At 29.5% G+C, this 12,838-nt stretch overlaps 1 protein-coding gene across 1 annotated transcript; it reads right to left on the bottom strand.

Annotated features, from left to right (window-relative positions):
- Window positions 1-9,502: 9,502 nt before the first annotated feature.
- LOC106406085 lies at window positions 9,503-12,477 on the bottom strand. The gene is made up of 7 exons (XM_013846674.3): window positions 11,781-12,477; window positions 11,528-11,614; window positions 11,231-11,440; window positions 10,880-11,044; window positions 10,742-10,795; window positions 10,501-10,647; window positions 9,503-10,169 (listed from the first exon to the last, which is right to left on the bottom strand). Exons 1-7 carry the CDS (start codon window positions 12,147-12,149, stop codon window positions 9,792-9,794), a joined length of 1,410 nt encoding a protein of 469 aa, XP_013702128.2. The 5' UTR covers window positions 12,150-12,477; the 3' UTR covers window positions 9,503-9,791.
- Window positions 12,478-12,838: the final 361 nt, after the last annotated feature.

The following is a 12,838-nucleotide window of genomic DNA, read 5'->3' as shown; positions in this document are numbered from 1 at the left end:
AAATGGATAACATGGAGGAGACAGAGACTTATGAACTAGTTCCACCAGAGGCAGATCAAAATCCTCTTGGAAGTAGATGGGTTCATAAAGTCAAATTGAATGCAGATGGGAGTTTACTCAAGAGAAGATCTCGGCTAGTAGCTAAAGGAAATGAGCAAGAAGAAGGTGTAGACTTTGTAGAGACTTTCAGTCCTGTTGTTCGGACTGCAACCATCAGAACAATTCTTCATGTTGCTGTGACTAAGAGTTGGAACATCAAACAACTTGATGTTCAAAACGCTTTTCTACATGGTGATCTGAAAGAGACAGTGTTTCTGAAACAACCTCCCGGTTTTGTAGATGAGGCACGCCCAGACTACGTATGGAGACTAAAGAAAGCTATCTACGGTTTAAAACAAGCCCCTCGCGCCTGGTTTGATAAGTTCAGTAATTTTCTTCTTGATTTTGGGTTCCAGTGTAGCTTCTCAGATCCCTCTCTCTTTGTGTATCATCATGGGACAGATGTCATCTACCTTCTCTTGTATGTCGACGATATGTTGTTAACAGGAAACAATGATACATTGATCAGTAAGCTACTACTGAGCCTCAATACAGTGTTTCGCATGAAGGATATGGGGGAAGTCCACTACTTTCTTGGGATTCAAGTTCACCACACTAATGAAGGGTTGTTCTTAAACCAATCAAAGTATGCTAAGGATCTGTTATTGGCTGCGGGAATGCAGGATTGTGCCTCTATGCCTACTCCGCTACCTATTAAACTACATCCGCTGCAAGGAGAAGATGAGCTGTTTCCCGAGCCTAGCTACTTCCGCAGTCTGGCTGGTAAGCTTCAATATCTCACTTTGACTCGTCCAGATCTACAGTTTTCAGTAAACTATATATGCCAGAAGATGCACATGCCGAGTGTCTCAGACTTTCAGCTACTGAAACGGATTCTGCGATATATTAAAGGCACAGTGGAGACGGGCATTAACATCAACAAGGCTGCACATTCAACTCTGATCTGCTATAGTGACAGTGATTGGGCTGGCTGTCAAAGCACTCGAAGATCTACTGGTGGTTTCTGCACATTCCTTGGTTCAAATATCATATCTTGGTCGGCCAAAAGACATGAAACTGTCTCAAAGTCCTCCACTGAAGCAGAGTATAGGACCATGTCTTTGGCGGCTTCTGAGGTAGCTTGGCTACAGAACTTGTTAGGCGTTTTGGGACTACAACAGACAGTAACACCACTGATGCTCTGTGACAACTTATCTGCAGTCTGTCTCAGTGCAAATCCAAGATTTCATAAGCGTACAAAACACTTTGAAGTGGACTATCATTATGTTCGGGAAAGAGTGGCTCTGAAGAAGTTGGAAGTTAAGCACATATCTGCATCACTTCAGTTAGCAGATATTTTCACGAAGTCACTTCCTCAAGAACCGTTCTTCAAGCTCAAGTCCAAACTTGGTGTGTCAGTTCCTCTCACACTAAGTTTGAGGGGGTGTAAAGGACCTAAGGACTCAGAGACTCCAGTTCTAAGAGAGTCTTCAGTTCATCTTAATGGGCCATCGGATCAGAAGGAGAATAAGCCCATTTCAGATGACTGTATAACGGTAATGAAGACCAAATCTCAGAGTCTTCAAGCACGCTCAAAGTGTGGTCAGAGTACGGCAATACCAGCTCATGGTTTCAAGACATCGAACAGATTTGATGCTCTCAGCCCATGTGCAAATGTGTGCTGACGTTTGCAAGAAGATAAGATCAAGTTTTGTGTATATAAAGACAATAACGTTGTAACACTTTTCTTAAGTTGAATAAACACTAAAAAAAAGTTAAAAGGTTTTCTTCTTCTTCAATCCTTTCTCCTTCTGATCTTTAATTCTTTGTTTGGTTTGTAACAGAGTTTAATGATTAGAAAGTAGTGCAGATATGAGTGTATTTATAGAAGGAATGCGATTTATTATTTTAAATGGGAAAAATCTTATAAAGACATTCATTTTTTTTACTAAGGATATTCATTTTTTAGAGCAAAGAATATAGGTTTTTTGTATTACAAAAAAAAAGGAGAGGTTATGTAAAAACTCCTCCAAAAAATAAATAAAAAAGAAACAAAAAGCTAATGACGGGATTTTAAAATAGAGTTTTTAGAATTAACAAAAACCTTTAAAGTGTTATTTTCTTATTGGTTCAATTTGTGTGTCTCTCTCTCCTTTGCTTTTTTTCTTTTTTTGTTGTTTATTTCTCTCTTAAAAATTTCAAAAAAGTTTTACCATTGAACATCTTATATATTAAAACAGAAGTCACAACCTTGATTCATGTGTGATTTTTTAAAAAATGGACCTAATGGACCTATTCATAGAAATTCATACTACATTTTAATTCAGACTAATAATAAATAGAATTTTTAAAATATTTTAATCATAATATCTTTTGATATCTTTTCATTTTAAATATAAATATATTTATTTTAAAAGTCTAACAAATCTGTTTGAAAAGATTTTTACAAGATCTTCATTTTCGAAATTATATTTAAATATTTTCACTAATTTTGAAATTAGTTTAAAATATTATTATACATTAATATATTCAGTTATATAAAATGAAAAATAAAAAATCTATAATATTTTATTTATTATATAATCATAATCAATCATATTAAAATAAAATTATTATATTGAGCTAAATAAAATTATTATATTGAACTAAATATAATAAAATTGTATTAAATTTATATATTTATATATTTTATTTTCGTAATTATAAAATATTTATGTTCAAAAAAAAATCTAATATGTTGGTAAGATGGGTTAACATTATCAAACTATATAATACATGTATAAAAATTAACATGTATTTCTATAAAGTTAATAATATAAAATCTTTGTAACTACTTTAATCATAATATATTTTCATTTTAAATATAATATATATTTATATATTATATTTTAAAAATTCTAATAAATCTGTGTAAAAATATTTAAACAATAACTTATGTATTTTAAGTTATCGTTTAGAAATGAAAATAAATAAATTATATCATATTTTATCAACTTTTATAGTCATGATCATGTTAAAATATAATTATTATACTAAAATAAATATGATAAATTATATTCAATTGATAAATTTATAAATTTTATTTTCATAAATATAAACTATTTATTTAAAATATAATATGATGATAGAACGGCTTAAAATTAACAAACTATATAATACATGTCTAAAAATTAACATATCTTACACTTTTATATATACAATAATAAATTATCTAAAATGAATAAGCATAAAAATATTGGTAAAAAGAAATCCAGTTTTGAAATACGGGTCAGAATTTATCCTAAATTAAATACAAAATATTTTTTAAATATATTTTCTCATGAATATATTAATTTGCTTAATAACTAAATGCAAATACAATAAGATAAATATATAATAAGAAGTGGCAAATACATAAGGTTTAAACAATTAATTAATTATAACATGTAAATTATAAAATTATTGTATTTGAAATAGTTATATAAATATTTAAGTATATGATTAACATTAAAAATATATACCACTTATGTTCTAAAACAATAATTTATTTATAAAAAAGTGAAAACAAACACATGTGCGGTTGCACGGATCAAAATCTAGGTGGAATCTAGATCTCGAACAAAGATTTTCACACTGTGTTATATCATTATATATATCATAAATTTGTTAGTAATACATTTTTTTTATCTATTACCAATTTGATTTAGTTTTTAACAGTAGGTCCAATTTGATTTAAATTATATATATATTTCAAATTTAGAAATAAAAAAATATGTAAAATAGTACTGTTACATAATTATGTTTTCAAAACAAAATCTGTTACAAGAATACAAAATTTGAATTTTTATAATAATAATATCATAAATCACATAAACACATGTATAATAGAGTTAGATAATATATAATACTAAACTATATTAATTTATTGATAAATTTTGTTTTATAAACTAAAATAATTTAGTATATAAAATAAAACCCGCACGGTTGTGCGGGTCGAGATCTAGTGATAAATTACAATGGATTCTAAACTTCACAAACTACAAAATTTACAATTAAATTAAATATTAGAACCCATGATGGATTCTAACCATTGGAGATGGTTTTAATGGAAAAACTTTTTAATCAATAATCAATTGTAGAACAAAAAATAGAAGTAGCTGCCAATATACATCAAGAAATATAATACATATGTAATATTAATCTTTTGAAAGTATTTTTACAAAAACATGTCTTGTGACTTTAATTTTAAAAATTCTGAAATATAATTACTTAGAAAAATTGCAACACTAATTTATAATTCGGAAAATTGTTTTTTTAGTTTAAAAAAATGGTAACTATGTCTCTTTATACTAATCTATACTACTTTATGTCCCATTAGACTATTTTTTTTTCAAAATGACAGTAATGCCCTTAAAATTGTAATTTTTTATTCCTTTTTCGTTTTTTTTTTGTTTTTTGTTCCTTTTTCGTTTTTTTTATTTTTTTTAAAAATGAATATTCCTAAATATTTTGTTTCCATATTTTTAGGAACTGATTTCTTATCCGTAGAATACAACTAATATGTAGAAATCAGTTTCTACAGTTTTTTAGAATTATAGTAATGTTTAGATTTTGATTTCTACATGTTTTAGATTTATAGTAAATCTGTAGAAGTCAGTTTCTACGTGTTTTAGATTTATATTAATTTGTAGATTTTGATTTCTAAAGATTTTAGAACGATAGGTTAAGCGCGGAATGTGTATTCTAAATATTTTTAGAATACTCCTATTTACGTAGATCACGTATTCTAAACAGTGTAGATTCAATGAAAAGAGTGGATTTCGTTTTCTACTTCGTAGAATGTCATTTCTACTTTATTTAGAACATAATATGAAATTTATAATTTTAACTTTTTTATAACTGGAAAAAATATCACTAAGTTCATATAGGTATTTTATCAAAAGTTACTATTTTTCCAAATTTTTTTTTGTTTGTAAAACTATTTATTAAATTTATTTTCAAAAATATTAAAGGATGTTATAGAAAAATATGACACAAAATATAGATTAGTTTAAAGGGACATAGTTACTTTTTTTTGCTCTAAAAAAACAGTTTTCCCTTTATAATTTTGATTTTATGTTTTTGACATTTGCAGTAATATTACTGGAAATGTTAAATATTACAATTAAAAATTAATCTATCAGCACTAAAATATATATATATATATATTATATATACACAAAACCAACACGTTACCATGTTTTCACTGATAAAGTTTTATCTGCTAATTGATTAGTATATCTGTTTTTCTTGTGATCATATTCTGACACGAAGATTATATATGGTTATATCTATTTCATAGAAACTCCTAACCCTACATTGAAAAAATGTTTTTTTTTTACTAAAACATTGCAAAAATGTTGAGATAAATAAATATGCTTTGCATCTCCAAGTCAGATAATAGCAATATTTACCACTACATCATCTTTAATTTTTTTTAACTAATATACTCTAAATATGTTATAGTGCCGAAACATTATAGGGTATTTTTCTTTGGGAACTAAATTATCACTATTTGGTGTAAATTAAAATTTTGGCTCAACTGATTAACAAGGTGGATCGTAATAAATGACTGATCCATTTTTTAGCATTAGTCGGAAGATATTCTAAATTCGGATCAAGAATCTATTCTATAGCATTACGTACATTCTTCTTGGACCAGCCAGATTATCCGATAGGATATTAGATATATATATAAAAAACACTATAGCGGCCTTTGCTTATCAATGCGTTTTATCGAGTAGACCATGATATGCCTACGATTTTAAAAATGTCGCGGATAAAAGAATTCTAAAAGTGTGCGTACTACACTAAAATTTACCAAGTTAATTTTGATCATGAGTTTAAGGTATGTCTTTTTGAAGGATAGTGTTAGCACGTGGAAAGGTTCGATATGATTATGTGTCTTCCATATTAGCTTTGACTTTAAATTGTCCACTCTCTCATAATTGCAGTTTTACCTTCCTTTTAATTCTCCTTAAATGTTTCGTAATATTCTAATTTTATAAGTAATATATTATCTGAGAGTGTTGGCCAAATGGCGGGCTTACTTAGTTAAAACGTTGAGAGAAAGGACAAGAACATGATTAGTCGGTTTGCATGCTTTGTGCTCCCACTTCACTCGCCGTTGTTCTTGTTACTTGTCGACGTTAATTAAACACAAACAGATTCAAATCATATTCCCACGTTCTTTCATATGGATTAGTCCCGAGTTTTTTTCTTCTTCTTTTTATTTAAGATAAGTCTTGACGATATTCATTAAACGACCAATGTCTAAGACATCAAACCCACGACGGATCTCGGGATGGAGTTCTAGAATCCACCCTCCACCGATTCTTATATCGTAAACTTTGTGTTGCCCCAAATTGGTCAAGGCCGTATATCTAACTAGCCCAATCCATTTTCAGCTACGTCTATGAGGCCTAATAAAGGCCCATATTTCTTCATTCGTTAAGAAATCTATACTATACTAAAAGGGGAATATAAGCCATGGAGAGGGTGTCCACATAGGATAGAAAAATCAACTAATCAGAGAACCCGAAATTACCATGTCATCTCATTTTTTTCGTAAAAAATAAAAAAAACAATGCGAAGGTAAGAATCTAACCCGGATTAGTATGATATATATATAGGACAGTTACCACTAAGCCATTGAAACTTTCTTGGACACATATACAAGAACCACTAAGTATATAATCACAAATTCTTATGTACATTTACAATAATATGAATTCAACTTTCAAGACTCCGATACTTTATTTTGTAAAAAAAAAATAAGTAAGTGACTAAGCTAATATATTCTTAGAAAGTGTGAGAACGTTGACAAGTATGAAAAAGCATAGATTTTTGTTTTCGTGACAAAGTTAAGAATTTTGTAAAAGTAAGTTTAACATATAAATTTTCGTGACAAATATGAAAAAACATAGATTTTTGTAAAATTTTGACAAAACAACTCATAACATACTTCTCTAATGTCTTAATAAAATATTATTTAAGGGTGCAATAATTAAATATATTAATTCAATAAATTTTGTAATTTATAGACAAAACAATAACACAACAAATTTTGAAACATTTGTTTAACCTATCGATTTTTTTTCATGAGAATCCAACTAAACAAGATAAAAAAATAATTAGATTTACAAATATTTAATTACCATTTTATTCAATTTTGATTAATTTCAAATTATCATAATGTATCTTTTTGAAGTTACAAATATGAAAAGCATAGATTTTTGTACAATTTGACAAAACAACTCAAAACATATTTTTCTAATGTCTTAATAAAATATTATTTAAGAATGCAATAATTAAATATATTAATTCAATAAATTTTATAATTTATAGACAAAACAATACCACAACAAATTTTGAAACATTTGTTTAACCAATCGATTTTTTTTTCATGAGAATCCAACTAAACAATTAGATTTACAAATATTTAATTACCATTTTCTTCAATTTTGATTCATTTTAAATTGTAATAATGTATCTTTTTGAAGTTACAAAAAAATAATGTTCTTTCTTTATTACACTAGAATTATATATAGATTCTATATACACAAAATAAATATAATATAACAACATAAATTTACTTTCCCCGATTCATATGAAAACTTTTTCAGTTATCCACCAAAGCAAATTAATTAAATCAATGAAATTGTTAAAATACAGCAAATTAATATATAATTTTATTTTAAATTAAATTATTTAAAAAGTGTATTTTTGTTAAAACAAAATAATAAATAAGTAAAACTGATTTGATGGTAATTTTTATGATATATATATATATACATATATATATATATCAATTCTGTGAAAGAAATAGAAGCTTAATATGGAAAAAAATCTTAAATACAAAAACCTCTAAAAATTAACAAAAAAAACTAATAAATTAAACTATGATATCACTTAAAAGCTTCTTAGACCATATTAATAAAATATTTAAGCGATAATTAGACAAATTTGATTTTTTTTCCAGCAAAAAGTTTATTATTAATTAGCATCAGTTATTTCAAGATGTTTAAGAAATGGTGGACAAAAAAATAGGATGGACATTAATGATATATGAACTATGAATAGTACTTTGTGAAGCAGACTTAGATAACATATATGCACATACATTTTCAGTCCTTTTTGATGCCTAAATTCAATTTCTTCAGAGTAATTATTCCACAAATAGATCGTCTGAGATATTGTTTTGATATGTAGATTTTTTTTTTTCAATGTTAAGAAGATTGATAACTGTAAAAATGTCTCATTCGTATATGATATGTCTATAACCGAGTCCCCAACATGAGACAAGTTTGTTTAAAAAGTAAATAATTTTATTTTTCTTATATTATATAATAAATATATATTATTTACTGATAATAAAAATATAGTTATTCATCTATCACAAATATCTATGCAAATATGTGAATCAAGTACAACAATCAAACAACATAATGATTTCCACAAAGAAAATTTAAAAAATATATTTATGTTATGTAGTCATATTTTATATTTTTTAAATAATATAATACAATATTATACATTATTTTTTAGAATTGAGAAATACATATAATATCTTATCCGCGCGTAGCGCGGTTAAAAAATCTAGTTCTAATAACAGCTGCTAAGGGGAAAGTATATCTATTGCTGACACTCTTTTTGGTAAATTGAAGAAAAGAGTTCAACACTTCTTTTACTCTATGAGTAGTGTGCTATCTTTAGTTAGGTTTCAGAGGTTTTATGAACCGAGTGAAAACTTATTTGTATATATATTTTTCAAATTGATTTAAATGGCATGGAGATATGATTGTGAGTCTGAGCCGGAGCTTGATCCCTAGCCTAACTGTTACTCCCTCCGTTTTTTAATATAAGTCGTTTTAGAGAAACTTTTTTGTTCCAAATTATATGTCGTTTTCGGTTTTTTATGTAACATTTATTAGTAATTAATGTTGTCTGACCAATGATAATATATCTTCTATTTTTCTATTGGTTAAATTGTGGTTAGGTAAATAATTAATGATGTTTTTGTTTCGAAAATATAAGAAATTAATGATTTTCTTAATCTATGTGCATAGCTTCAAAACGAATTATAATAAAAAACGGAGGGAGTAAAAGTTTGCTTTAAATAGCATCTGGATGCATTTAATGAAGATCATTAAAATCTGCATTTTAGTTTATGGTACCACGTAAATACATCTCCACCTCTAATTTTCATCTTGCTTATTAAGTCTTCATTATAATATTTATTCAAAATAGACAGTTCATAGTTGTGACATGAATGTTGAATCTAATGGTCAGAATCAATATTTATAACCATCCCCAGTTAATGATTCGGTCTCTGCTACAACTAATTCATACTGTTTCCACATAACTGCCTTCTGGTCCACCAATGACGAATCTCACCATTGTAGATTTTTTTTCAAAAGAAAAAAAAAGTTACGAGTATACGACATGACAATACAACATTCTGTCTTATGAATAGTCTACATTTACACATTACAAAATCCGTAAAATATCACAATTTCCTAAAAATAAGACAAACAAAAAATATAACACTGCCCAACTTTATACTTACCATCTGTGAAAAAACAAAAACAAAGTGCCCTCGTGGTGATAAATTCATCCACATGATATTTGCAAACACACCTAGCCGCAAAGATACTTGTAAATTCCTTTCTAATCTCAAAAATCATTAAGCCACTACATGTAAAGAATAATAGTAACGTACGTTTCCTGATTCTTCATGGACATCTAGGGTTTTTTCCTGGACCTCCATAATAAAAATAGTTACCCCACACACGATTCGTCCCACCTCTTATATCATAACAATTGGGATGATCAGCAAGAATCTTTAGATTCGAAGCGGGCAGAAGAGTATTGTCCCAATCAACCACTTGGAGATTCCGGAAATACGATGCTTTACCAAAACCTTCACCGGCAAAATGGCCACTGCCCATTTGGGTCGAAGTGTGTGAACCACCAGGTCGGGTATTCACAATCTCGCCTCCGAACTGGACCATGCTCCCATGTTGCTTTAGATGCGTGAATAGAAACGCTGGCCAGTAACCGACTAATGTACCCGACCCGAATTGTAGCCACCAGTGACCGTGCTTGGGATCCTATAAATAATTAACATATTGTTATTATTATGAATAATACTAATTTAAAGTACTTTAAGATTCGTGGAGACACATCTTATAAAAGTACAATGAGCTGTGTTGACGCAGGAAACATTGATTAGCCATGTGCTTTGAATTCTTTTCTTAACTGTTAGATATGATTGGTAACGCTATTGAATTACAGAAAACATATATAGAATGAAATAAACGAGATAATGACTGATGATTCACAAAAGTGTATGTTAACTATGTGATTAACAACTTACAAACTAAAAGCCATAGTATAAGGTAAAATTTTAATTAATGAATAAGGAGGAGTGTCGAGAGTCACCTTCCAGATCAATAAGCTTATATCGAATTGTCCACCTCTATACGAAGATCTAGGAGAAATCGCAGCTCCTATCGCGATTCTCCTGTTGGTTTGAACAAAACCGGAGCACAACAAATTGTAGCAACCGGTTGATCGATATGCATCGGACTGAAAATCATCACCACTACCATTGTTAGCAAATGTTAATTCAATCAAACTTATTTACTTTAGCATAGTAAAACAAAAGTAATTAAACATTTACCGTCCAATAGGTAAAGAATCTTGGGTAAGTATCTCCGTATAGCTCAGGACTAATCTGTAATCAAATTGTTACATTAGTCCATTAAAAAAAACTAATACGGATCGCATTAATATCATTATTATAATGTTAATGACATACTTGCCAACCGGCTTCGATGGTATTAAGATCGTGAGTGAACGAACCAGCGATAACCCAAATCTGAGAAAGACTGAACTCGTGTTGGCTAGCAACACGTGGCGACCATACGTTAATACTTGCTTTAGCTCCGTAGTATTGTCTCCCGGATACGTATCCCACCGCATGCTAACAAAAATGTACTCATTTTTATATTTTATTTTTTGAAAATCGAATTGTTTTTGGAGTTTGGATACAAGTGCGTGCAAAGAATTGCGTAAAAGCTGAACTTTGGTATCATTATATATCTTTTTCTTTATAAGAAAGCTCTGACTTTTTGGTTGATTGTTATAACATTAATAAAATGGTACTTACTTCGTGTCCGTTACTTGAGGAATCTCTCCTCACGCGCCTGATTTTCCGACCAAATCTCCGAACAGAACTTGCTCTTAACATGTCTTGTTCCGTTGTTCTTCTTACCGGAATTGTGCCTTCCGGGCAAAACTCGCCGGATAAACTCCATAGTTGAGAATCTTCGTAGGAGTCTTCATCTTTGACGTATCCTTTGGGGAGCTCAGGTGGATCCTAATTGACGTAAAGTTGAACTCTTTACTGTGATGCTTATGGTTTTTAAATGTGTAAAGACCCAAAGAAAATGGATAAGTAGTTTACCATTGGTCTCTGTCCCTGTAAGAGAGGATGATCGAAAGCAGGTTGCTGATGAGACAAAACACAATCTATTGTATCTCCATCTGAGCTCTGCATAAACATAACACATAGAGAGAAGAAACAGAGCAAAAAACAGAGTAAAAACAGAGTATCTGCAAGGAATTGTTTTTTAAAAATCGACTGAAAATAGAGTTAACAAAGAGATCTTTCTAAATGCATTGATCATATTGACAAATTTGGAGAATATAGAAATTGCCTGAATGGTTTTGACGGCAGGCTTGTTGATCTTTTGGAGTTCTTGTCTAATCAGTTTCAGCTTCTGGAGCTCTTCTTGCGGCCTGAGAGTTTGATCGGCGGCAGTAGAATTTGAGGGAGAAGCGGTGGAGAAGGAAGAAGAGACAAGACATAGTAATAGAACCAATCTGAGGAAGCTAGAAGAAAACATGGTAATGGACTTGAATGAAACTTGGTGCGGACTATGATGATGAAGAAAACATCTGATGTGCTGTTGTTTTCTTCTTCTTGATGAGTAATTCAAAAGACAACATTTAATAGGGTTCCTTATTGTTGTTGTTCGTCTCCTTGATGATTCTGACACATCTCCCAACAAACACATTAAACACATAATCACTTTCTCTAAGAAACCCCAGAAGAACAGAAAACAATAAAGAATGATAAAAAAAAATTTTGTTAGGGTTGAGTGTTGCGAAAGTTTTGGGCATATGGGTACATAATGGTGATATTAATACAGGGTTTGTGATGGAATCAAAAGTTTATTTTATCAAGGGTCTTGCAAATTTTTTAGAAACATTAATAAGTAAATGGATAAAAGAAGAGGTAGAGAGGGAGAGGGAGAGGGAGAGGGAGAGAAGAGAAGTAAACTTTATATTATATGAGAATAGTCATTTATAGGGGAAACTTGGATTTGGTGTAATCATTCTTTGGTTTGAAGAAAGGGACCAGGGTTCAGATGAAATTGAGTACCTTTGAATTTGGGTTTCTTCAAACTTTGTTGCTTTCTGGTGTTACCCTCTCTTTCCACATCTTTTATGTTTCTTAAACAGTTTATGTAGAGTCCTGTGAAATTTACATCCATGTTACAATTAAGAAAATATTACAAGTTAACATTTTTTTTATTCCACCACAGTGTAGTTACTTCTGGAATATTAATATATTATAATGTTTATGAATTCTCAAAGCAAACAATCTAAGATGACTTTTTTATTAAGAAGTGTTGAGTTTACGGTACGTAGTCTATTTATCCTTAATTAATCAGAGACTAAAGTATGCTTATAGATTCTCTCCAAGCTGGAA

The sequence above is a fragment of the Brassica napus genome, chromosome A7 (genome assembly GCF_020379485.1).
Source record: "Brassica napus cultivar Da-Ae chromosome A7, Da-Ae, whole genome shotgun sequence".
Classification (NCBI taxonomy): domain Eukaryota; kingdom Viridiplantae; phylum Streptophyta; class Magnoliopsida; order Brassicales; family Brassicaceae; genus Brassica; species Brassica napus.
The sequence above is the reverse complement of the archived record's forward strand: the minus strand, read 5'-3'. Positions and strand labels throughout refer to the sequence as shown.

Excerpts from the sequence above, each read along its gene's own strand:
- LOC106406085 (XM_013846674.3), bottom strand. The coding sequence starts at position 12,149 with ATGTGTTTAATGTGTTTGTTGGGAGATGTGTCAGAATCATCAAGGAGA. Across the intron at positions 10,648-10,741 it reads GATTCTTTACCTATTGGACG|TCCGATGCATATCGATCAAC; the intron begins GTAAATGTTTAA and ends GATGATTTTCAG. Across the intron at positions 10,170-10,500 it reads TAAGCTTATTGATCTGGAAG|GATCCCAAGCACGGTCACTG; the intron begins GTGACTCTCGAC and ends AATTATTTATAG.